The 27890-nt window shown below is 32.8% G+C and overlaps 1 protein-coding gene across 2 annotated transcripts in view; it reads left to right on the forward strand.

Moving 5' to 3' along the window:
- letm1 (leucine zipper-EF-hand containing transmembrane protein 1) overlaps nt 1-20550 on the forward strand; it is a 60598-nt gene extending 40048 nt beyond the window's left edge. The window contains exons 7-15 of one of the 2 annotated variants that reach the window (XM_056470360.1): nt 2219-2338; nt 2419-2550; nt 5551-5724; nt 5811-5936; nt 11971-12105; nt 14188-14381; nt 14581-14613; nt 16601-16739; nt 20154-20550. In XM_056470360.1, coding sequence (XP_056326335.1) covers nt 2219-2338; nt 2419-2550; nt 5551-5724; nt 5811-5936; nt 11971-12105; nt 14188-14381; nt 14581-14613; nt 16601-16739; nt 20154-20306 — 1206 coding nt within the window. In that variant the 3' untranslated portion in view covers nt 20307-20550. The remainder of the gene's footprint in view (nt 1-2218; nt 2339-2418; nt 2551-5550; nt 5725-5810; nt 5937-11970; nt 12106-14187; nt 14382-14580; nt 14614-16600; nt 16740-20153) is intronic. The other variant, XM_056470361.1, reaches the window with a different exon arrangement.
- Nucleotides 20551-27890: the final 7340 nt, after the last annotated feature.

The following is a 27890-nucleotide window of genomic DNA, read 5'->3' on the forward strand; positions in this document are numbered from 1 at the left end:
TTATGAGATATTATTTTATACAATGTAAATTAATGGTTTGGTATCTTCATTGTCACCTGTTTTTTTCAGAAATCATTTTAATATTCAGATTTTCTTCTAAAAAAATCTTTAAAACAGTTCATGTTCATGTCTTTATAGTGATTATTTGATAGAATCTTAAATAGTTAAGCAATAAAATATCTTGTATATAATTTTTTATAAATCCAATTCCTGCTTTCCATATGATTAAATTTACATTCATAAAGTTTAATTGAGGATAAATGAAGTGTTTTAAGTTGAGTGTATAATGATTAGGGACATGTTGGTTTTTGCATGAAAATAAATGAACAAAAGTGCTGTTATTTACATGAAACATATTTTAAATATTTAACGTTTCAAATAACTTTTTGAATTTAAAATCTGTAAATACGGGTGAAATGATATTCCATCATTATTTAGAAAACACACATTTATTTAAAAATAAAATATTTATTCTGGCCTGTACTTGCTTTAATGTTTACAATAATTAGTAAATGATTTTTGCTGACAAATAGGTAAAACCTTTAAAGGAAAATGGCAAAGTACAAAGACAGTTAATCAGTATTTTGTGGTGATCCTTAAATGTCAGCAAATGTTTCTTGTTCTAAATATCAAGATTTTTTTGGTATAAAATTGTACACTGAATGCCGTTCTGTAAATGATGGTAAAAAAAGTGTGCTTATTTTGTGAACAGAAGAATATGTAATTAAGTAGAACTCATTCTAAAGTACAGAAAAAAAATTGGTAACACTTTAAAATAATGGTCCATTGGTTAATGTTAGTGATTGTTTTTACTAAAATGAACAGACAAATATTCATACATTTACTTTGGTATTCTATCATCTGTACGATGCTTAATGTTATTTAATCTAAATACATATGAGAGTAAAATAGGTTACTCGCACTTATATTTATTTTAAGGGGATGATAAAACATATTTAATAGAATGAGTATTTTAAATGATATTAGAGAATGTTTTTATTCAGGAATTATTTTTGATAATAAAATTTAAATATTCATTGAGACAGTTCTGTCTCTACTTCCAATGTGACCTGTTCAAGATGGCAGAGAGCACATAAAGTTTCACATAAAAATCACAAAAACAAACAATACCACAAAATTACAAAATCACCATTCATAAAAGTCAGATCATAAAAACAATTACAAGTATCCTTTAAAACGTTGTACAGAAGATGTTTAAAACTATTCAAAGTCGGAAGTGTGTCAAGATTAAGCTGATTTTGCAGGTCATTCCAAGCCCTAGGAGCATAAAAGGAAAAATCACATTTGCCAAGTTCAGACTATACCCTTGGGACTGTTTAATGAATACAGGAACCAAATCTAGTGTGTTGGTTATTCATGTGAAATGTTAGCAAATTATAAAGATAGGATGGTAGTTTACCTAAGAGAGCCTTTAAAGTAAATAAGTACAAATGTAATTTTCTCCTTTGATATAAAGATAACCAATCTAAGGAATTGTTCAAAATATAAGGATAATGTTGTTATTTGTATGTTTGTTTATACAATGAATGTTTATCAAGAAACCAATATGACTGCTTGTTATATATTGTATGTTTAGTATGGGTTTTGCCATGTATATAGGCAATGTTGCTCATATGGCATTGAAACAAACAAACAAATAAGATAAATAAATGTTAGTTCATAGTAACTCCCAGTACAATAACTAATGTTAACAAGTACAAATTTGGAGTTAAAAAATTCATTAGTTTATGTTGAATTATGATTAATAAGTGCTTTACAAGATTAATCACACTTGTTAATGTTAGTAAATACATTAACTAACATTAACTAATGGACCATTATTCTAAAGTGTTACCAAAAAATTAAGGTAATAATAATATTAATTAAAAATGTTATTTTTTATAGCACCTATAAATGTACATCCCAAAGGGCTTTACAGAGAAGAAGGTAAAAAAAAGTAAAAAAGGATGGAATAAAGGCTATAATAATAATAATAATAATAATAATAATAATAATAATAATAATAAAAATGAAAGGGACATCACTTAAAGAAATCACTTAAGCCAAAGTGTAAAATATGGCACTTTTATTTCATTGATGCTTTTTAAAATTAAATTAGTTTTAACCTTTTAAATCGTATATTTTGTGTTTGTTTTTTTTCAAAATGTCTATACCAGCTTGAGTTAAATCTGTGTGTATGTGTGTGTGTGATTGTCAGCTGATAGCCGAGGAGGGAGTGGACAGTCTGAATGCGAACGAGCTGCAGGCGGCATGTCGAGTAAGAGGAATGAGAGCTCTGGGTGTGACACAGGAGAGACTGAGAGAGCAGCTTAAACAGGTAAACACTTCCCTCTGTGATCAAACATATTCCAGTAATCCGTCTTCTCATCGTGCATCTAACTTTTTTGATCATGTCAGTGGTTGGAGCTTCACCTCAACCAGCACATTCCCACATCTCTGCTGCTGCTGTCCCGAGCCATGTTTCTGCCGGACACACTGTCTCCTGCAGACCAGCTCAAAACCACACTACAGAACCTGCCAGACATCATGGTACGTGCTGGACAAGATATGCAATATTTACAATGATTGTTTTGTGTTTTTTTTCAGAAAGCAAGTCACACCTGAGTGGGCAAGTCAAATTGGGTCAAAATTGCATTTCTGAGAAGAAAAAAAGCATAATTCACAGAGATTTATAACTAAAAAGAAAGACTACTGGTGGCTCTAAATAAAACACATTCACAAAACATGCATTTCAGTTCCCCATACTGCACAGTCCTTTCAATTTAGCAGCACATTTACTTTAAATTACATTTCCTAAATTCTTTAATTCAAGCTCAAACTAGTTTATTAGTATTTTATTAGTTTTTGTTCTAACCAACACCTCGAATTGATATATTAGAAACTGCTTCTGTATCTCACATGTGATCAACGGGATAAATGACAATGATCACCTCAGGTACACCTCATGTGCTTTATTCAGTGTTAAATGCATTTTACATGACATTTATTGCCATATACGGAAAGCAGTAGCAGAACACACCAGGGATTCAGCATGTATGTTTAATAATGTTAAAGAGGTTTATGTATTAATTAGATTATAAACCTTACCTTTTCGTGAGTGAGTGCATATTCTGTGCTTAAAATTTTGTCATGTTTCGTCATTTGCAAACAGCCTAATTGCACATTACTGCAAATCTCATCATGTAGCGCATTGTTAGGACACAGGGCTACAATGTAACCTGCTCACTGAATGTTTGTGTTTGTAATATTTATATTGTTTGCTAATTAATAACCTCATGTGGAAGGAATTTGCGTCTCATTTTGGATTTTGCTACTGTCCACCGGAGGTTGCAATTTGGTCACGGACGCATGCTTTGAGAGCCTTTCTGAATAAATGAATGGATGAATGAATGAATGAATGAATGAATGAATAAAATATGGTGTTTTCCAACAAGGCAACCCGAGCTGCTGAATTATAATTGGCTAAACTGGCATTGGGCGGGTTAATGGGACCAAGTTCTGACATGTAGTGGACATTTTCAAAGCAGAATATCTGACTTCAGCATTGTTTTTCAAATAAACAAGAATGCTTATTTAGCATGTTTCTTAAATATCTTCAAAAATTTTATGGTATTTTCAGAAGAGAGTTTTTTTTTAAACTTGCATACCTTTAAAGGAAAATTACATTAATGATGTGAAGTCAATATATGCTAAACGAATACTTGAAAGCAGTGGCACTGGATGGTGCTTTATATTTGAAAGTCTAAATCACAAGTATAGCACCTAACTACAAATATGGTTTCTGTAATATATATATATATATATATATATATATATATATATATATATATATATATATATATATATATATATATATATATATATATATATATATTTTTTTTTTTTAATTAATTTATAATAAATAATGTTTATATAATGATTAACTCTTATTGAAATTTTCATTCTTTTCAAATATTTTCAAAGCTATGTTGGAATGAGATTTTCACAATATCTCCTATAATATTTATTCCTCTGGAGAATGTATTATTTCTTTTACTTTGGCTGGAATAAAAGCAGTTTCTAACTATTAAAACAGTTTATAAGGCAAAAATTACAGCCCCACTTAGGATAACCTAATTAAATTGCATTTTAAACAGAATTTTAGTATTTTGCAAAATAATTATAAAAATATTATGTACTGTTATCATGGCAAAGACAAAAGAAAATAAGCTAGAACAGTTAGAAAATAAGAAATAAGTTAGAAAATAAGAAAATACAATTAGAAATTGGTTATTAAAATTATTTTAAAAAATCATCTTTAAACATCGCTTGGAAAATATTTTAAAAAGAATAGAAAATTTCAAAGGTGGGCTAATAATTTTGCCTTCAACTGTTTATGTGCATATATATGAGCAATATCGCACTCGTAGCATAGCGATATGGCTGTATATCAGCAATGGTGGGCGGCGTGAGTTGGCTCGAGGCCACAGACCGAGTGCCTTAGTGTCCCACCAGTGACGATATACAGCCATATAGCACTGCTACGAATGTAATATTGCATTTATACAAAAGTTCGACAACATAATCATGTGTATAAAAAGAAAATCAAACATGGAGAGTCTCAAAAACCCTTTTGTAAGAGGAACTACTTTCTTCCACCATTCATTCACATCTGCAGCTGACGTCAGAACAGCAGAATAGTGTTTAAATGATTCTGTAGCATTCTCACATTTTAATAAAGAGATTTCCCAGTGTTTCTCTGTTGCAATTGTGAAATCACAATAATTAACCCTAAGAAAGCTAAAGCAAAGCAAACACTACCAGATTACTGTGGTATAAATTCAGCACTACAAAATACAAAAGAGTGAGATCGACATTGAATGTCACTTACCTGTTACCTGTAATAATATGTTCAGCTGTAGTTTGAAACATATGCTGAAAAAATGCAGTTTTTCTCCCCTAAGGACTTATGTGCTCTCTGTCGCCATCTTGTGGAACAACATCTTTGCTCTACTCAGTATTGCAGGCTGGCCGCCAACGCACTGAATCTTTGAAATGATAAATATTTAAAATAGGCACAATCCTTAATAATAAACTGCATAGTTGCAATCTAAACAACTTCATTCTTGACTAAAAAAAGCCTCAAAAGTACATTATGTTGTCCAACAGCTGCGATATTTGTCAAACGGAGTAATACACAAGGGTGAAGAAGCTGTAGGAGTGCTGATATTACTTAAAATCTTACGGCTATCAGCCAATTAGATTCGAGAACCAGACAGAACTGTTGTATAAATAAATAATAAATAAATAAATAAATGATATATGTATTTTTTTCAATTAGATGGCAAGGCAATGGGTTTTATTTTACTTTAATTAATATTTTGAATAAAACCAGAACCCTGTGCTGACGTCAGCCACCATATGATCCACATTTTTTTTGCAGACCACAAAAAAGTGACTCAAACTCCAGAAAGTACAGAGGTGACAAATAATTTTCGTATACTTGGGAGCACTGCTGAAATGAGTGTGTGCTCTGATGTGCATTCACAGGCTAAAGAGGCGCAGATGAAAGTAGCAGAGTTGGACTTCTCTAAAGTGGATAACAAGACCAAGCTGGAGGCCACGCTGCAAGAAGAGGCGGCCATCAGACAGGAGAACAGAGAGCGAGAGCTGGAGAGACTGGCTGATGCTGCAGAGAAAGCAAAGGAGCAGACACAGGCACAGGTCATTACAGTCTTACAGTGATGTCTGCACAATACCTGTAGTGTAGATGAACTCTTTCTGGAAGCTTTTTTTTAATGTATCTCCAGGAGGCTGAGGTGCTAGAGGTGGAAGGAGAACGACGGGTGGATGCAGAACACCCTCTGTCGAGTGTAGATGTGGCCATCCATTCAGAAACACTACGAGACACTGCGCCGGTGCTGGAGGGGATTAAGGTAAGAAAATAACACCTAAAATGTTTGTTTTAAGTCTGTACAGAGTCTGATGATGTATTAACACTTTTTAAGAACTTCATTAACATGAAATGAAACTAAATACAATAGTGTTTGTTTGAAATGATTACTCCATGTCATGGCATTTGGAATAAACTTAAAATTGTGCACTACTTTTCAGTATTTGGGGTGAGATTATTGAAGTCAGAATTATTAGTCCCCTTTGAATTTTTTTTTCCTGTTTAAATATTTCCCAAATGATGTTTAACAGAGCAAGGGAATTTTCACAGTATGTCTGATAATATTTTTTTCTTCTTGAGAAAGTTTTTTTTTGTTTTATTTGGGCTAGAATAAAAGCAGTTTTTAATTTTACAAAAGCTATTCTAAGGTCAAAATTATTAGCCCCATTAGGATATATATTTTTTCAATAGTCTACAGAACAAACCATCATTGTACAATAACTTGCCTTATTACCCTAACCTGCCTAGATAACGTAATTAACCTAGTTAAGCCTTTAAATGTCACTTTAAGCTGTATAGAAGGGTCTTGAAAAATATCTAGTAAAATATTATTTACTGTCATCATGGCATCAGAAATTAATTGTTTTACAAAATAAAATGCTGTTCTTTTATACCTCTTTTGCTTCAAATAATCCTAATTCTTGTATTTTTAATAAATAAAAAGTGAATAATCTCACATATCATAAACTTTTCATAAAAGGTGAGTAGCACCTTATTTGACCTGTCAGTATCTTTTCTTTTAATTTTTATGACTCATCAAAAATGTCCTGTTCTTTCTTCACATTCATCCATGTTTCTTTTCTGCTGTAATGTGCCATATATAAGCTGTACTTCAGGCAAATTTAGTGGAACAAACCCCTGGAATAAAAATAAGGTTGGTTTACATATTTTAATTGACCATGTTAGGGTTGGGTTGATAGACGATGCCATCGTCCATCGCTGTTGGCCGATAGTCATAACGATGCTGAGCCAGCATCACAATCCTCCACCTCGCCCCTGTCGCAGCAGCAACCCGCTCGAGAAAAATATACATGGCCCCGTTTACACTAATACGTCTTAAAATGGCATTTTAGAGCGAAAACGATCCACGTCCACACTGACATTTAATCTAGCATTTCTGAAAAGCCCTCCTTCCACACGAAAACGCACATTACATGACCACACACTCATACACTCTGCAGTGTCTGAGCTCCAGCAGTCAGCCCAGAGAGAAGTGCACGTCAGACAGTTTATCAAGAATCTACCGCTGGAACGCATCTCACTATAGTTGTTAAACGTGATATTTAATTAATCTTGTCTCCATCTAATGACTCTTCAGTCTTTTGAATTTATCAGGTAATGTGTCACAGCATCAGTACACTGCTTCAATCTTTCGCTTTCACGCTTGTACTTAGTAATTTTACTGAAAACCTCAGATACTGTTGGTTGGTTCATGTTGGTTGTGCACCTTTTTTCCCAACCAAGTTTGTCAACGGCATTATAACAACACCGATCACTTTACCTATTCATGCCAGAGTTCTGGTAAATTGTGTGTAACTTGTATTTATTTATTTTTTTATTTCTTTATAGGTAAAACAAAGACCATGCAGGTCAGGTAGTTAAAACGGTAGGCTACAAATAATTAATTCGGTTTGAATTAATTAATTTCACATAATTAATTCATTCGCCTGTTTTACATTAGACATCAATGTTTTACATTAGACATCGTACAATGCCAAATTGGTTGACATTGGGATATATATATATATATATATATATATATATATATATATATATATATATATATATATATATATATATATATATATATATATATATATATATATATATATATATATATATATATATATATGTATGTATATATGTATATATATATATATATATATATATATATATATATATATATATATATATATATATGTATGTATATATGTATATATATATATATATATATATATATGTATATATATATATATATGTATATATATATATATATGTATATATATATATATATATATATGTATATATATATATATATATATATATGTATATATATATATATATATATATATATATATATATGTATATATATATATATATATATATATATGTATATATATATATATATATATATGTATGTATATATATATATATGTATATATATATGTATATATATATGTATATATATATATATATATATATATATATATATATATATATATATACACACACACACAAGCAGAAATTATAGCTCCTTATATTTTATTCTAAACATAATAGTTTTAATAACTCATTTCTAATAACTGATTTCTTTTATCTTTGCCGTGATGACAGTTAATAATATTTTACTAGATATTTTAAGACAATTCTTTACAGCTTAAAGTAACAAGTTAGGGTAATTAGGCAAGTTATTGTATAACGATGGTTTGTTCTGCAGTTAAAAAGGGCTAATAATTTTGACCTTAAAATAGCTTTTAAAAATCAAAAACAGCTTTTATTCTAGCTGAAATAAAACAAATAAGACTTTCTGCAAAGGAAAAATATTATTCGACATATTACCCGAGCATTTCCTTGCTCTGTTAAACATCATTTGGGAAATATTTAAAAAAAGAAAAAAAAATTTAAAGGGGGCTAATAATTCTGACTTAAACTGTATGTCTGGAAAGTCAAATTAGAGCAGTAGATACTAGATTTTATAAACCAGTCATTATAAATGGACAAATAGTAGAGCACGTCTCAAATTTTAAGTATTTAGGCACAATTATTGACAATAAATGGTATTTTGATAATAATGTAGAGGCTGTTTATAAGAAGGCAAGTCAGTCAGCGCCTCAGTTTCCTCTGCAGGTTGAGAAGTTTTAATGTTAGTACACAGACTTTACACTTGGCTTATAGACCATTAATAGCGACTGTTCTCACATATAATATTGTTTCATGGTTTGGTAACACAACACCTAAATAGAAGAAGGCAGTATTCAATTCAATTCAATTCACCTTTATTTGTATAGCGCTTATACAATGTAGATTGTGTCAAAGCAGCTTCACATAAATTAAGTATTGCAAATTATCAATCAGGCAAATAAGATAACTGGTCAAAAACAACATTCGCTGCAGATTTTATTTATTTTGACTTTGTTTTTATATGGAAAAAGACAGCAATTGTGATTTTTAAAGATAATACACATCCCTTTCACTCTGCTTTTGAAGTGTTACCATCAAGGTGCAAGTTTAGAATTCCTAAAGCCCAAAGAAATGCTTATAAAAAGTAATTTATCCCAATTGCTGTTGTTGTATTAAATCGGATCACTGTTTGAAGTGAAGGGGGTGGTTGTCAAGAAAAATCTGCAGTAACATGTATGGGGCTAATATGTTTTTAAAATTTTAACTTATGTTGTTGTCTTGATGAGTGTTGCTATTTTGTGATTGTTGTATGTATGCATGCAGTTGTTGTCTTAAATCCAGTGCTAAAGACAAATTTCCTTTCTGTGTCAAGCATAACGAACAGTAGAGCTTAAACTAAACTAAAACAGTCTTTTCAGGCCAAATGCAGTAAAAAAAACAGAAAGTGATGATTCTGACAATGATTTTGAGTGTTGCATTCATCCATTTCTGTCATGTTAATGTAGAACAGGATCTTGTGCTGACATGTCACAGGAATGACTTTCTCTGTTTCGGTGTGTTGTCGTGTGCATCATTTTGCGTGTTTATTTCTTCAGTTCGAGCAGTGGCAGAGGTATCTGCGCATTCAGGTTAGATGCTGAACTGATTCTAACTTCAACACACTGATGTTCTGCTCTCATAGTCACTTTTTTGTGCCTTTCTCTCATTTACATTTTCAGAAAAGGTTCCGTTAGCATATGATTAGGTTATATTTAGCACAACAGACACAAACACAACACATGCTCATGGAAAATACATGCTTCGCTCTACATTTTTGTGAAACTGCAAAAACGTACACTAAAAATGCTGGATTCCACACAATTCCTTCATATTGTCAAAACGCAAGTTGATTAAGGGGATTGAACATAAAACAATTAAGTTGTCCCAAAATAACACAAGAATTGTGTTGATCTAGCTCATTTTAAATGAGTAGTTTGAACATACAGCAAAACTTATGTTTTGGCTGTACTTAAACATGCTTATTTTCGCACAAATGATATTAACAGGGACACATTATTGACAAAAAAGCATTATTTTTGTGCAGTTCCTTGCACAGCATCAATGATACCACAAAAAACTTCGTTCATAATTTATAATTTAATAAATTTATTGTTAATAGTTTGTAGTTTTGGACAACTTTTCCGGCAGGGTCAGGTAGTTCACTCTGTACAGTGTTGTACTTGTGATGCAGATCCAGTAAATTTTATTTCCACTAAAGAGATAAAAGCAGTGTAAAATAAAGGTAAAACTATGTGGTTGCAGTGCAGTTTTCTCCTATATTTGCTTTTGAAAACATTATTTGTAGGTTTTAGAGAAGGGTTTAGGTCAGTGGTTTGCTGGTGAGCTGTATGACAAGCTCTGCTTTCTCCAGGATGTTTACAAGAAAGACTTGCATTAAAACATACATCAAAACATACCTTACGTAATATATTTCACATTCACAAAAATGTGAAACAAAAGTTTAGACAAAAAAAAAAAGCGCCCTCTAATGGATTTGTCTTCTGAAACGTGCAACGAAACGTATCTGGAACAACTCTTTTTATGTTTCACAAAAATGTATGCTGAAGCATGTATTTCTAATGAGCCTGGACTGCACAAACATTATTATTTGTTAATGTTATTATAATAAACAAATTATAATCTAAATATCTTGATTTGAAGAGCAGATATTGGTGTGGTAATGCCTGCGTCCTCCTTCCAACTTCACTCCTCAACTCTCTGCCCCTGTATGAGTTTGTGTGAGTCTGTAGGACAGTGAAACATGCAGAAACCCACCAGTGAATGAGCCCTATAATGCGTTTCAGTTGGTTTTAGTCACCTTTTTGACTTTTGTTGGAAACCTTTCCTTCCTCTGACTGATCCTTTAATAAAATAGTAACCAGTGTGTCTGTATCAGTGTTGGGGAGTAGCAAAAGTGAGACAGTAATTCAGCTGTTTTCAAATCAGTTTTGATTTTAAATTAAAGTTAAATTATTGTTTAGAAATTGTGGACAGTAAGATTTGTTTTTACTTTTATTAATCAAAGATGCATTAATATGCTAAAAAAAAGAAAAGGTAATTAAATTGTTTAAAAAAGTTGTTTATAATGAATATTATAAAACATTCAAATCAGTTCAAATAAAGCAACAAATCTAATAAAACAATTTAAATCAGTTTTAAATAAATGCTGTGTTTTGAACTTTTATATTAATATTCAAAGAATTTTGAAAAAGAAAATTATTTCTAAGCTTCAGAACAACACTTTGGGCCCTATTATACACCTGCAAGGTGTGTATGGAGTGATTTGTTACTATTTTTCGACCAGCACAACAGTAAGTTTCACGTTTTGTGCTACGTTGTTTAAATAGCAAATCCAATCACAAAAGTGGATTCAGACACCCCTTAATGCTTTTGTGCTTTAGACTTTGTGTCTAGATTGTTAAAATAGAGCCCTTTGTTTTTATTGTCATCTTTCCAGGTGTAATTGTTTTTTAACAAAGTCATCATTTGATAAAATATTTGCTAAAAATAAGATAATTTCTCTTATTGACTTGGCTAACTCGTTTTTAAAGGATAAATTGACTGTACAATAACTGTTACTGTAGCTATGCACAGAAAATTCAAGATGTACTTCACTTATTTTATATGTAGAATGTATATTTTAATTAGCTGTTTTTCCACTGAATGTCCTAAATTTTTGGTATATTGCCTCATTAAAACTGTTATGGACTGTGGAGCAAGCACCGAACCCTCATTTGCGCCAAAAGGTCAAGTCCGCCACTGATTCAAAGGTTCCCCAACACTGCCTCTCATGCATGTCAATGTCTGTGTGCGTTTACAAGGGTGAGTGTTGATAAACGCTGCGTTTCATTTTTCAGGGCGAGGAGATCACTAAGGAAGAGATTGACATGCTGAGCGACGCCTGCACCAAACTGAAGGAGCAGAAGAATCTCCTCACCAAAGAGAAAGAGGAGCTGGAGGACCTGAAGGATGATGTGCAGGAGTACAGTGAGGTGTGTGAGAGCAGAAGCACAAGCGTAAAGATGCATTCATTTGGGCTGGATGATTTATTGAAAAGAAAACAAAATTCTTAAACTATAATCAAAGTAATTTCCCCAGTGATGAAGATTTCACTGGGCTCATACTGTCACAGAAAACCTGGAAAAGTCATGGAATTTTGACATGGCATTTTCCAGGCCTGGAAAAGTTTTGGAAAAAACGCAAAAAAAAGCCCCACATCATTTTAGAAAAGTCAAGAAAAAATTTTTTTAACAAATATCTGTATAGTTGAATATAAATTAGTTGTTTTTACTTTTTTTCTGTCCTTGGCCAATCACGTACTCTCACATTATTATTGCTGTGTAAGCATCATCCAAGTAAATTTTACATAGATATAAAAATAAATAGGGGCAGCATGGTGGTACAGTGGTTAGCACAATCACCTCACAGCTAGAAGGTCGCTGGTTCGAGCCCGGGCTGGGTTAGTTGGCATTTCTGTGTGTAGTGTTCTCCCAGTGTTCGCGTGGGTTTCCTCCGGGTGCTCCGTTTTCCCCCAAAAAACATGTGGTATAGGTGAATTGGGTAAGCTAAATTGTCCGTAGTGTATGTGTGTGAATGATGTTTGTGTATGGATGTTTCCCACTGATGGGTTGCAGCTGGAAGGTCATCTGCTGTGTAAAACATGACGGTTCATTCCGCTGTGGCGACCCCTGATTAATAAAGGGACTAAGCCGAAATGAAAATGAATGAACGAATGAATAAAAATAAATGTAATGTATAACAAATTTAATAATATTGTAAAATTTTATAATACAAATATAATAATGAAATTTAACAATAAAATATTAAATAAATTTAATAATAAAATAAATTGAAACTAATTAGACTACTGTCTGTTTTACGATAGGCTGTAATAAATTTTATCATGTATTGTTTTTCTTATTATTTACCACGTATACATACCCATTACTTGAAACAAAAAAGAAGTCATGAAAATTTACTAGAAACCCTTTGAAAAGTCATGCAAGTTTAATAGTAAGAAATGTGTATGGACCCTGATTTCAGTTTTTTTAGTGTTAATACTTTCCCTTTAAAACATACTAGCACGTGTGGACAGACTGAGCGTGTGCGTTTCTCTCAGGTGTGCAAAAAAGAGAAAGCGAGACACGTAAGATATTTGACGTGCCGCATGTAAATCAGCAGAGGTTCAAAGGCCAGCGCTCATCCATCCATCTGCATTTTCACTTCAGAAAATAGTGAATGCAGACAATATAATTAATATTCAGAAGCCTGACAGACACTTATTTTATTTTTTTAAATGACCTTCAACGTGTCAAGTATCACTCACTTTCCTTCAGTTTTTTTCCCTTAAATATGAGGATTTTATAATTATAATAAGTGGATTATATATAATTAAACAATAAAATGAATTTAAAAAAAAAATTAGGCATGCTAGGTGGCTCAGTGGTTAGCACTGTCACCTCACAGCAAGAAGGTTGCTGGTTCAAGTCCCGGCTGGGCCAGATGGCATTTCTGTGTGGAGTTTACATGTTCTCCTCGTGTTTGCGTGAGTTTCCTCCAGGTGCTCCGGTTTCCCCTTACAGTACAAAGACATGCGGTATAGGTGAATTGAATAAACTAAATTGGCCGTAGTGTGGAAGGGCATCTGCTGTGTTAAACATATGACAGATAAGTTGGCGGTTCAATCTGCTGACGAACCCTGATGAATAAAGGGACTAAGCTGAAGTAAAATGAATGAATGAATAAATAAAATAATCATTTAATAATAGAAATTTAGGTAAAGTGTATTGGTTTTGATTTTAGGTCATATTGCCCAGCACTACACTGTAAAAAAAATTCTTGCTACCTATTTTTTGTTGTTGTAACAAATGAACTTTTATAGTCATCTCAACTTACATTAGTCCAACTGACTAAAAATAAGTTAAACTTTATATAACTAAACTAATTAATTAATATTAAAGTAACAAAAACATTTGTCGTCTTGATCTTTTTGTCATAATATTTTTTTACAGTGTAGGATTCATTCATTTTCATTTCAGATATATACATTAGAATGTGTGTGTGTCTCTCTACAGGACCTGGAGGAGATAAAGCGAGAGCTGTCCAAGACGGGACAGGAGAAGGCAGTGGAGGAGTCTAAGGCAAGTCAGCGTCTGTCAAAGCGAGTCAACCGCATGATCGGAAGAATGGATAAGATCATCACTGAGCTGGAGAAGGACAAGATGGTGCTAGACGGGCAGATGGACAGCGGGACCACACCACCAATTGGGTAAGACACTTTGATTTACAGTTTGTGTGGAATTGTATGTTATGGTTTCTGTCTGATGGTGCATTTGTGTCTCTATAATGAGAAGTTATAGTTGACAGTAAAATGGTGGTGGAAGAATAACTGTACAGGATGTGAACGCAAAATCAAAAAAAAAAAGGGTTCCCAGTCCAACTAAAAACATTTTTTGTTGTTTTTTTAGATTGTTCTTTGAGAAACGTAGTGACTTGCCAAGGTAAGGACAGGAGAGACTTCTCGATTTTCTTTTTGTTTGCTCATCAAAAGCATTATTAACTTAAAAATATGGACTAAACACCATATTTTTTTGTCAAGTTTGTAACCAAATATTAATTATTGGAGGGCGGGGTGATGTAGTTTGATTTAATAATTTAATTCACCAGGGGTGTGCTTGTCTTTTTTTTTTTTTTTTTTTTTTTTTTTACTAGTCCTGTTTGTTTAATTAGTGTTGGTTTTTGTGGATTGAATCAGTTGTGTGATTAGGGTTGTGCTGTGAAATCGTTCGTTGTTCTCAGTGCTGCAAGTTAAACATGGATAACAGTTTATGGCCTTTGTTTTAAACCACAAATGAGGTTTGTATTAGGAGTGTAATGGTACATAAATATAATTTTTGGTACATACTTTGTTTTGAAAGTCATGTTTTGGTATGTTTTTCATATAGAGAGTGGAAAATAATGCGCAGGTAATTGTCTTGATTGAGACACCCACACAGTCTTATTTTTAAATTACCATTTTCCATAGGGGAGATATTTTGTTAAGAAACCGGTTCACTCATTTAACCAAATATTATTGTCATTTTTGTATTACAAATATTTTTAGTTACTTTGTCTTTATATCTTTAATTAAAATGCCATCACGATCAGTTATGTCTAAAGTGAAAGTAAACAGTTAAAGGTCATTATACATGTGTAAGTAGGGCTGGGCGGATAAATGATATTATATTTAATCGCGATCAAATTTATGTCAATAACAATGATCAGCTCTTTTACTCTATATTGATCTAAGAGTCAATTACAAAGCAGAAATGTGCAACAATGGGAATCTAAAAGTGTGTTGAAATTGAATTTTCGGCCACCAAGATATAGAGATTCGAGATGTATCAAATTTTCTAAATGTATCGAATTTGAAATATTCGAATTGTATCAAATTTTCTGTCACTAAAAATGTATCAACCGAAAACATGTTATGCCATTTAATGGACTCTCTAATTTTTGTGGCTTCAGTCATTGTTGCGGTACTCTTTTAAATCTGGAAGCATTAACAACTTATGTCATTATCATTCAATATGGTATATAATTATTGATATAGCATTTTTGCCATATCGCCCAGCACTGTGTGTAAGGTCTTAAAGTGACAGCAGCCACATACACCATTTTAATCGAATAATAAAAGTCACCAGCCTTGACTGAATATTTTTGTGTAGATTTATTAAGAATTAACGCATATTATTTTAATTGGAGGCTCACACCCTTTGACTTTGAAAACCCCTGCTTCAGATAAATTCTGATCTCTACAGTAGCAGTCAGAATAGTGTAAATCACCCCTTTAAAGGTAGTTAAAATTACTATGCTACAATGATTTTGTTACAAAGTATATTTAAGATCCTATAGTATGTAGATCTGGTTAAGCAAGGCTATTGTTAGAACTGAGGACTCAATTTCTTTGCATGACACATTGGTGTTACAGTACAGAATGGCTGTTTTGGCATTATCTGGAACATAAAGACATTCCATTCACAGATGAGATTCTCTCTGGACCACTATTAACATTACATCCTTTGCATTTTGCCAGCAAATATATCCTTTACAAAAAAAAGAGAAATCGTCTCCAACGTCTTTGGTTATATATGACTTGATTTTTAGCTTTCATTACAATCAACCCCTTTTAACAGCACTTTATTTGTCTCAATATACATACCAAAACTAAACACCTATACCAAAACATTATTGGTTTGTGACATGTATCATTACACCCCTAGCTTATATGATTTAGTCAAAAAATCTGAAAGATTTAAAAAATCAATGTCTCAAAACATTTTGCAATGATTCCTAAAGCTCTTCAACTCACTAACATCTTTTCTGGGAACCCAGCACTCTGTCTTGGCATGCGACTGGTTGATCAGAGAACTTACTCGTCCTCCACCATCTTACCTGTTGTTTTATCAAGTAACCGTTCCCTGTATGCAGTATCTTTCTGTCTTATAGGGAGAATCTGATAAGCATCAACGAGCTCATTACAGTCATGAAGCAGATCCAGAACATTCCTGAACACAAGCTGCTCAGCATCGCAGAGGCACTCGACGAAAACAAAGATGGCAAGATAGACATTGATGATGTTATCAAGGTAACATGAAGTAAATCTTGAGATCAAAATTTATAAAAGAGAGTAATGTATAAATACAATGTTTACTTCAGAAATAATGGATTTTACATTGTTCTGAATTTTAGTAGGGATGCAGTGAAATGAAAATTCTTGACCGAAACAGAAAACCGAAAAAGAGGAAAGCAAGGCCAAAAACTGAAATACACTATGCCAATTATTAGTACCATTGCATTTATAGCTATGACTGTGTACTAACCTTACTAAAATCAAGGCATTGCAATTGCGTAACTTAATATTAACGTTTCAAAGAATGAGTCAATTACAAATTATGAAAATATTTATTTGGCCCATTGCAACAATAGGTAATTACTAAGGCCAGACAGATTTCTACAGAATGATTTTGGGAGTATCGTAACTAAAATCTTAATAAATAAAATAGAAAAATAATACCTTTTTAACTTTCATTCAATGTTTACAATGCAAATCCAATTACATCCACTTTATTTGGTAAACAAAGCAAGTCTCTCATATAATATCTCTACTAAAAGACAGAAAATATTAATTTGCAAACTGTATTGTAAAGTAATAGTAGGCCTAGTAATCACTTCTGGGGATGGGGGTTTATTACAGTAAAAGTAGCAAATTTATTTTACCCGATAAATGCACCGATAATATCCACAGATTTTTAAATAGTCAATCAAATGAAATTAAACAAAGCCTTGGTGCAGATGAAAAGTAAAAATAAAAAGTATTTATATAAAGAAAGATACAGTATTACAGGCAATACAGACAATACACCATGCACGCAAAACTGCAATATCATATTTTTCAAACATTAAAGAGAATAAAATAGTCACTTCCAAATAATCTGCTGTCAAATATCAAAAAGAAAAATTGAATTTGCTTCAGTAGGAGAAGCCACTGTGAGCCTTTTTTTAAAATAATAAATTATTTGTGCTTTATAAGATGAAACGCAATGAACATACAGTGGCATTTGGAAGCACGCGGTCACTATTTGATATTATTGATTGATAGGGTAATACTGAACCACTTTGTTGATGGACTTTGGCTGAGGGATTTTAGAATGACCTAAACAACATTTTAGATGTTGAATGGTTGTTCATTCACAATGTGGTTGGTCGGCTGGTTTGTCCATTAATGCTGCCATTTTTGTTATCACATATTTATTAAAACAAAATCACATTACTTTTTTGATGCGTATGCTGGATTTTATTTGGTAAATGTGTTTCCATTGAAGTTCATGCATATTTACAAAATGTATGCGCCTTTTGGTATTTCCATTTAAGCTTTTTTATGCAATATTCCAAAATGTGTATAAAAATAATTGGATGGAAACATAGTTAACCCTCTTTTTCAGTCTCGGCCAAGGATAACCTAGAGATTTTTAATGAGGTTTAGATCTGGGCTGTTATCTGGCCGTTTCATTATTTCAGTGCTTTCAGATTCATAGCTTTACCCATTTTCTGAATCTGCTGTCTAATTTTGACATTTGACATTTTATCATTGCTATTTTTAAGTCTCGTATTTTTATGTCTCGTTTGTTTATCTGTTTTTTGTACTGTGTTTTAAAATACTCATGAAATATACTTAAAAACTTCTGTTTTACTGATATTAGGAAACTTCAAATATCACAAAACAGTAGGCCTGTCACAATAATCAACATATCAACTTATCGCACAACACATGGACATGGCTTCAAACATTTTATATCACTCATACATATAAACCAACTCTAGCAACATTGTAGCTGATTGTGCAACATCTCTATCTAAATTAGAGGTCTCAGCATCAGTATGGTTTAAAACAAGCTAAAGTGTTTACTATAAATTACTTTGGTATATTTTCATGTGGGTGTCTAACAAATAAAAATAGATCTGGTAGCAGATATCACAGCCTCTTTTTACCTTGCACTTTTTTGTTTACGTTTATTATTATTTATTTAGGATATACGTTTTTACATTATGATTCCAGTGCCTAATTATTAAATAGTTAAAATGACTATAATTAAATGAAATATTCTTAAGAATAAAATATTATTTGTTGTTTGGAAGAGTGTACATGCATTGGGATAATATCATATTGTCATTCTGGCATTAGTGAGTGGCATAAAATGGTCTTAAAATGACAATAATATAGTTTATCATCGATATTATCAGGGGTCGCAAGAGCAAAATCACTAATCTGGCATATGTTTGCTGCAATATATCGTACATATATATTGTAATAAAGTGTCATTTTAAACACATCTGTGTTTGTGAGGCTGTTTGGTCACTTCATTTGTTTTATTCTGATCGGATATAAATCTGATCACTCAAACCACTTCAGAAGGTGATCTGGGACCCACCCTCACTGACAAAGATCAAGAATTTGTCCCATATATGTATGAGCACATTTGTCCTATTTTGACTGCTATGCCATCAATGAATAATGAAAATAATCCATCGAATAAGGCTTTAAGACCAAACGGAATCATTTGCCGGCTGTTGCATCGGTGGGACTATAATCTGATGTAAGAGAAGTCTTCTTTCACTACTGTATTGTTTTTAAACAGAGAAAACATATTACAAGTAACTAAATCTAAATCTTGGACCTTTATTTCTAAAATAAATAATGAGCAATAAAAAGGTGTGAAGAACCAGAAGCGATCATATTAAATTAATTTGAATATATTTTGGCTATTGTTGATATCCAGGAATTTTCAAATATACTTTTTTTTAACCAAAGAGGCTAGAAATAATCTGAAGAATTAATTAATATTGTTTTATTTATTTATTTATTATTATAATTATTATTATTATCATTATTATTATTATGTTTAAATTATAATTTTTTATTGAAATGGCCAAATTGTGACTGAGGACAGTTGAATGTGCTGACCAGTTTGTGTTTTGTCTAATATTTGATAGTAGGCTACAGGTTTTTTTGCTTTAAAAATTTAACATATTGCTATTTTTTCCTAATTATGTATGATGTAATAAATATGTATTGTAAAAATTAGTCTTGTTTTAATTTTTTTAATTGCAATTTTTAGGAAATATTTAATAACACGTACTGTATGACAACTACCTGTAAGTCAATGGAAAAGCGGTTGTTCCTTGCGCCACCTGGGGGCTATTGCTTAAAGCGCACAAATGTTTTTTTTTTTTTTAATGAAAAGGCCGCTTTTACAGGTATTGCGCGTGATTGTGGTTGACAAATTGCAGTATTGCACATGCAGAAAGCGCGTTCTTAGTAGCCATATCTGTGCAACAAAAAATAGATACTGTGACAGGCCTACTAAACAGTGACCTCAGTTTAAAAAGTTGTGGTTTGTATAAAGTTAATTTCCACTGTAGCGTCTTTTGATATTCTTTCTTTTACTGTTTGACTCTGTATGTAAATTTGATGTTAATATTTATCTGCTGTGTCGGGTAGGTGGTAGAGCTGATCGATAAGGAGGACATCGATATCTCCACCAACCAAGTTGCAGAGATCATGGTGATGCTACAAAAGGAAGAGAAGCTGGTGGAGAAAGAGAAAGCCAAGGAGAAGGTCGAGAAGGAACAGGCAGCTAAAATCCAAAACTAGACTTACAATGTAGGAAATTGAGAAAGGATTCTAAAGCCAATGAAGCTTTTATGGTCCATTAATGTGTTCAGTGAGACTGAAACAAGTGCTGAGCTCCCATCCGTATTCACTCATATGAACAAATCAGCTTTGTTTGCTTTGTTCGAATAAGACTGAAAGTGTAAAGAATGAATTGAGAAGTTTATTTATTAGAAGAAAAATAAGTAATTTAGTATGGAGCCTTGCACATGATGTAAAAAAGAAATGAAGGCCAAGAAGTTTCTATGATTTCCACTTGCTCTTTCATTTTAGGTAAATTGTGGACACTTTGTACTAATTTATAACCAAAATGAATGAATTAATGGCTTGTTTTAATTAAATTGTTGTCGTTATTTGACTAAATTAAAACAAACTAGTACAACGTAGCCATAATTTAACCAAAATGAGGAAACTAATCAACTCATTTGGACAAATTCCTATTTTATGGCTTTCCCTCATTAAATCTTGCAGTGTTCTATAAACTCATAGAGCAATTTTGGAAGAAAATCTGCTCAAAACCTCTTAAAACTGGAGTTTGTCATTGCTGCACCACTGATTGTACAAAACAGACTGCGAACATTCTAGCAATAGCCCGACATTGAGGCTTATCTATTTTTGTGGTACAGAAATGATACACTTTATCTGTAATATGCAAAAATATACAAAAAAGAAAAGAAAAGAATATTCCCTTAATGACATACCCTGACAGTGATGTAATACCCTGTGGTCTGAGGTCATTTCCTCTGTTTGCACATCACATCCTGTCACTATCATTCCACTACTCATCCAGTTTTATTTACTCGTATTTTATTTCCAGTTCACAACTTTCACGAGATTCTTGAATGTTGCTCAGATGACTCCGATATCACGCTCATGTTTATTCAGTAACCAAAGAAGGTTTATAATGCCTCATTTATACCTGTACATACACATTCAGGCCTCCAAGAACTGCAGCTTTATGTCACACAGCAAGGGATGTATCCCGTCAACACTTGAGCTTTATTCAGGGCAGTTGTTTTTGTTATAAATTCAGTGGTAGCTGAGTAATTTATTCTGTTTTTTTTAATTAGCTTTTATTTTGAAATGATTTGCGCATCACATTTACTTTGTGGCCTTAGCAATCAAAAATCCCTTGTCCAGAAATAAGCTCATGGGAATTTTGAATAGTTATCATACACTAGCAGTAAATATCTTTAGAGAGGCCATCTCTGTTAGCTAGATAAAGTGTGTTTGTCGATGTTTATACATGTGGAAGAGCTGCTGGCTACCTGAAAGGGGTAAAAATGGAGGTCAGCGTAGACAGAATCAGGGCACAGCTTTGCTATATAGTCAGTATGTGACCTGGAGGATCACTCACTCCTTACATGGAGAGAGCAACAGCAGAGCACCTTCACTAACTGAAATTTGTGCATCTGCATGTGACTCACGCTCACTGGTAGCATAGTTTCACAGGGCACATAAGGCAGGGAATGCATCATCTTAACCCTAAACATGTCATGGTGAAGAAGCAGCATGTCTAAACTCAAAATACAGTGCTGCGTCTCTGACAGGGAGTCTACAGTAGGTGCCTATTTCACATCGTGTCCCTTAAAGAGACAGCTCAACCAAAAATGACAATTCAGGCCCCCCTCATTTTGTTCCGAACATCTTGACATTTGAAAAGAATAGTTAAAACTAAGAATAATAAAAATATCCCATAATTTACTCAAAATACATCCTAGGTGCATACATTTTTGAGATTAACATAGTCTGAGTTATAATAAGGGAATAGTTAACCCTTCACTCCTCCCCTGCACACACAACAATAAAATAATTAATTAATAAATAAATAAATAAATAAATATATTTTCACCCAGTAAAGTTGTTTTTAAACCTTTATCAGTTTTTGTTGTTGTTGAACATAATATTGTAAACTAGTTGCCACTGGCTTCCATTGTAAAACAAAAACAAAAAAAAAACATTCTGAACATTGTTCAAAATATCTTCTTTTGTGTTCAACAGAAGAAATTTAATCAGATTTGGAACAAGTGCAGGGTGAGTAAATTATGTGTGAATTTTCATTTTTGGGTGAACAATCCCTTTAAATAACATCCTGGTTTCTTCAGGCTTAGTAATGCAGTGAATGGTGCCTGTTTTTTTACACACAAAAAAAGTGCACCAATCTATCATAAATATGGATATTTACTTTAAAAAAACGCATTGCTTTGCTTCATAAGGCATTCATTAACATTTATTATTACCACTGGAGTCATATGGATTACTTTCATAATGGTTAGATGCACTTTTTGGAGCTTCAAAAACTCGGGCACCGTTCACTGCTATTACAAAGCTGGGTAAAACTTTTTTATTTCTGTCAGAACTCATAAAAACGTTTACATCTAGGAAGACTTGAGGGTGTTATTTGTATATCTGAGCTAAATACATATTTTAATCTGTTGAATACAAAATTAGATGTTTAGCAGAATGTTCATGCTGCTTTTTTCCATAAAAGAGAATGTTAGTAGCAAAATGAGGGAGCTTAATTTTTTTAATTATATCTGGATGAACTATCTTTAACTTACCCACAGTATAGGGACCTTCAACTAAAATAACTGCGGTTAGGCCGTAAGCTATATTCAATAATTTGCATTAGCACATCATATGATAGAAAAGTCCATGTTTGTGTATTTATAGAGCAAGTATTTTATGCTGACGAGAAATTGCACTATAATTTTTCAGAGCTTTAATTTTCCCATTTGGCGTGTCGATGTAGACTCAGGAAGATGCATGTAATGTCTTTGCACATTAAGAGAGATTTGTTTGGAAACGCACACTTGAATATTTAAAGTGGCAGGTGGGAAAAAGTGTGAATATTGTACAAAGGTATAGAGATACCTTAGTTATAGTGTTTTGTTTTTGCAATTTTAAATTAAGCTCTCTGATTAATCTATTAAAAGACAGCGCTTGTGCACATACAAGTGACCACAAATGGAAGGGATTCAAAAGAGTGAGACATGATGTAATTTGCATAAGCTAATTTAAACGGATTACATTATTTATTTTCCCCTTCTATGCATACACATTGTGTCTTTTAAAGTATTTTCTTGACCGTCCTGTATTTAAGTTCAGAACCTAAATACTGTTACACTAGTTAACTGAAGAATCCCAATGAGAGTGATATGTGCATAAATGTTATTGAAAAGAAGTATGACCCAAATAGAAGAATTTTATTCTGCTGTTCCAACAACTTATGTAATTCTACTATTTACAAACTATTGGTTTCAAGTCAAATAAAATCAAACTGATCTCTAAGTTGTGTACTTTTTCCTTTATTTATTTTTTTACTCGAATCCATGTACATTTCATATTTTTTATATATCTTTTTGTCTTTGTTTGGATGCATTTTCATTCTCCATTTGCATTATTCGCCACATGCTATCAGATCCAACAATTCGTATAACCTTTTAATTCAAGCATCACTTGAATTTCGTATGGTTGTATGATATGAAATCAAAGGGTATTGTGAATTTAGAGCTAGTCGGCCTATGGTTATCAGCTTTTAAAAAGAATCAAGAAAAAATAGTAATTCAAAAAGCTTATAAATTCAGAAAGAGCTCCTGCTGAAGTGAAAATAGGACAGTATGAGATGGTATGGCACTGTAGGAGAGTTTTCTACAGTATAAAGCACACTTCAACTTAACTAAATTAATATATGGAATTAAATTGCACGTTCTGATTATGCTGTGCTATACGCTATTTTTTCATGGTATCTTTTTATTGGGGGAAAAATATATGCTTGAACGTAACATTGAATTTGGAATTGAATTCTAATGAATGCCCTTTTCACTTTCTTATTTAGGATTTGAATTTGCCTTTGAGGTTTTTGCATTTGAGAGAGTTACTATGAGCACCCAAAATCAAAGTTTTGGAACACTCTTGACATTCAAAGTTTTCTACTTTACACTTTATTCTAATGAGACTTTTTATCATTAAGAAATGCACCCAATCCAAGGTTTTAATGCCTTAATTATAGATACATATGATAAAGCAAGTTCTCTGAGCAGTGTTTCTCAACTACAAGGCCCCAATTGCCTGTAACTATATTATAAGTTACTTTAAAAGTTAAAAAAATATCCATTATGACACATATTTAAAGGTAGCACTTTATTTTACACTCCATTCACATACTACTGTACGTATTTATAATTGTAAAAACTCAAATTAAAAGCTATCCCTGAACCTAACATCTATGTGGTAACCTTATACCAGTGGTAAAGTACTTTACTGGAATACTTGTAGTGCAACTAGTTTACACTCACCAGCCACTTTATTAGGTACACCTTGTCCAACTGCTTGTTAATGCAAATTTCTAATCATCCAGTCACATGGCAGCAACTCCATGCATTTAGTCATGTAGACATGGTCAAGATGATCTGCTGCAGTTCAAACCGAACATCAGAATGAGGAAGAAATGTGATTTAAGTGACTTTGAAGGTGGCATGTTTGTTGGTGCCAGACGGGCTGGTCCGAGTGTTTAAGAAATTGCTGATCTACTGAAATTGTCATGCACAACCATCTCTAGGGTTTACAGAGAATGGTCAGAAAAAGAGAAAATAGCCAGTGAGCGGCAGTTCTGTGGGTGCGAATGCCTTGTTGATGCCAGAGGTCAGAGGAGAAGGGTCTGACTAGTTTGAGCTCGAAGAAAGGTGGTATAGGGTCAGAATTTGGCATCAACAACATGAAAGCATGGATCCATCCTGCCTTGTATCAATGATTCAGGCTGCTGGTGGTGGTGTAATGGTGTGGGGCATATTTTCTTGGCACACTTTAGACCCATTAGTACCAATTGAGCATTGTGTCGACGCCACAGCCTACTTGAGTATTGTTGGTTACTTGAACATGATAATGAGTTCACTGTACTCAAATGGCCTCCACAGTCACTATATCTCAATCCAATAGAGCACCTTTGGGATGTGGTGGAACAGGAGATTCAAATCATGAATGTGCATCCGACAAATCTGCAACAACTGCGTGATGCTATCATATCAATATGGACCAAAATCTCTGAAGAATGTTTCCAGTACCTTATTGAATCTAAGCCACGTCGGATTAAGGCAGTTCTGAAGGCAAAAGGGGGTTCAACCCGGTACTAGTAAGGTATACCTAATAAAGTGGCCGGTGAGTGTATATTAACAGTGCCAGAGTTAATAACTCTTCAGGTCTAGAAATCACAATTTAAAATAGGCCTTTCTAATAAACTATTCTCATTTTCAAAGAAGTAAACCCTGAGCGGTCTTTGTGGGTGTGAATGAAAATGTTTTTCTTTTTAGATTAGTTTGTGCTTCAAAGCATAAAGATTTATGACTGTGGTTTTTGGTCTCTCTTTTGGTAGATTATTGCTGAAGTGAAAAACTACAATTAAAAATGTAATTAAAGTTTGTGCATATTGTTTTAAGAATGCATTAAAATATTGTTTGATCTATATATACGCAGTTGAAGGCAAAATGATTTGTCCTCTTGTGAAATTTAAATTATTTTCCAATATTTCCCAAGTGATGTTTAACAGAGCAATGACATGTTTACAGTATTGTATAGTACTATGATTGGCTGGAATAAAAGCAGTTTTTGCATTTTGTAAAAAATTATTATTAATGTCAATATTATTACCTCTCCTAAAATATCATTTGTTTTCAAATGTCTACAAAACAAACTACTGTTGTGCAATGACCTGTGTAATTAATCTAGAGAACCTATTTACCTACTTAAGCATTTACATTATAGTAAAATACTAATAAATATAAAATATCAGTGAAAGTAAAATACAAAGTATTAATCATGGCAAAGGCAAAAAATTAGTTCTTAGTTGTAAAGCTATTATACTAAAATATGTGTTGAAAATCTAGTTCTTGTTAGACAGCACTTGGTAAATATATATACAGTGGGGAAAAAGTATTCAACACATGTTTTTTTCCTGGGAAAAATATTGTAAAAGAGCTGCTGACATGGATTTGAACCAGAATTTGGTAAAATAACAATGGAATGACACAATGTACTGAACTACTGAAATGCATTTAAGGTTTTTTTTTTTTGTGATTGCAGCCTAAAGATGCCTCTCATGTGGAGAATGAAGTCAGGCATTGGTCAGGTGTGAATTTTTTCACAGACTTCAACAGAGTGCAAAAATCTTGATGGTTCTGTGGGTCTCGTCTACCAAATTTGATCTTTATTTAGTATTTCCTATTGGATTTAAGTTGGCTGGGCTATTCTACAGCTTTTTTTCTGAAACCATTTGAGAGTTAATTGGCTGTTTTGGATCATTATCTTTCTGAAATGTCCACTCTGGTTTCAACTTCATCATCCTGGTAATGTAGATGTTTGACTTAACCAGCTAACATTCTTTTACAATGAAAGATTTCAGCTGCTGTCTGGGCTTTCACTGCCTTTCTACAATTCCTATTCTTCATGTGTTCAATACATTTTCCCTGTGTCATTTCATTTTATTACACATAACTTAATTTGTAAAGTAATTAATATTGTTTTCTTTGCATATATGAATTTCTTTGGTTGTTACCAATATCTGGTGACAATTTCAAGGCAGCTTTAGAAATATGTTTTCTCAGAGAAATGGAGAAATGTTGAATTATTTCCCCACTGTATATCTATTCTAAGCTTAAACTAAATCTTTCAAAATGTGAAACCCATAAATGTAAACATGTTACGCTTTGATAAAGAAAAAAAGATTACAGCAAGATTTCTATTTGACCACAGTACATGATTTATAATTATTCTGTTTTTGTATGTTTAAAGTTTCAAAAACATTACTGCATTTTGCACCAATTAAAGAATTTATCAAAAAGCACCATTAGTGCATTAAATAATTTTGGGGGTCCCCTTGCAACTTCTCATTTATTTATTATTTTTTTGGCCTGATCCACTGTATAAAAGAAGAACTGCTCATTTACGTCCACTGTTTGGAGAGTGTAATATTTGCCAATCCACTCGGTGGTGCTGTAGCCTTAGACAAGAAAGCGAATCACAATCATTTCAGCATATCAATCTTTGATTATACTACAGGGTATGCCGTATAATTCATGAAGTAACCCCCCAAATTAAGTGAATAAATGTTGCTTCAATGCAAATTATATCACCGTTTCAACACAATAAGTGCACTCATAAAAGTTGAGGAGAGTTGGCAACAGACGGTCTTGACATGCTAGCGCTGATATAAACACAGCCACTGTAACAGTCAGCTTATCATAAGTGTCTTAAACGCAAACAGTCTGACACCCAGACTGAAAAATGACTTGAAATCATGCCGTCTACAATAATAACCTGTAAGGACTTTAAGTGTGCTGAATAACTGGAGGGCGAGAGACCGTAAATCATGTTGACCTGTTACTAAAGCTGCGTGGACTGGTAAGAGGACACTGCTCGGTTGAAGAAGGCTCTTGTTTGTGCTAAACTTCTGTCCGTGACGAGGGTTTATGTGTGTTGCATGGTCTAAGATTGCATACTGTATATACTGTTGTTTGGAGTCACTTTATAGACATAACAGTGCTGAGAGCACTCTTAAAACACTAAATGAGG

The sequence above is a fragment of the Danio aesculapii genome, chromosome 13 (assembly GCF_903798145.1).
Source record: "Danio aesculapii chromosome 13, fDanAes4.1, whole genome shotgun sequence".
In the NCBI taxonomy this organism is placed as follows: domain Eukaryota; kingdom Metazoa; phylum Chordata; class Actinopteri; order Cypriniformes; family Danionidae; genus Danio; species Danio aesculapii.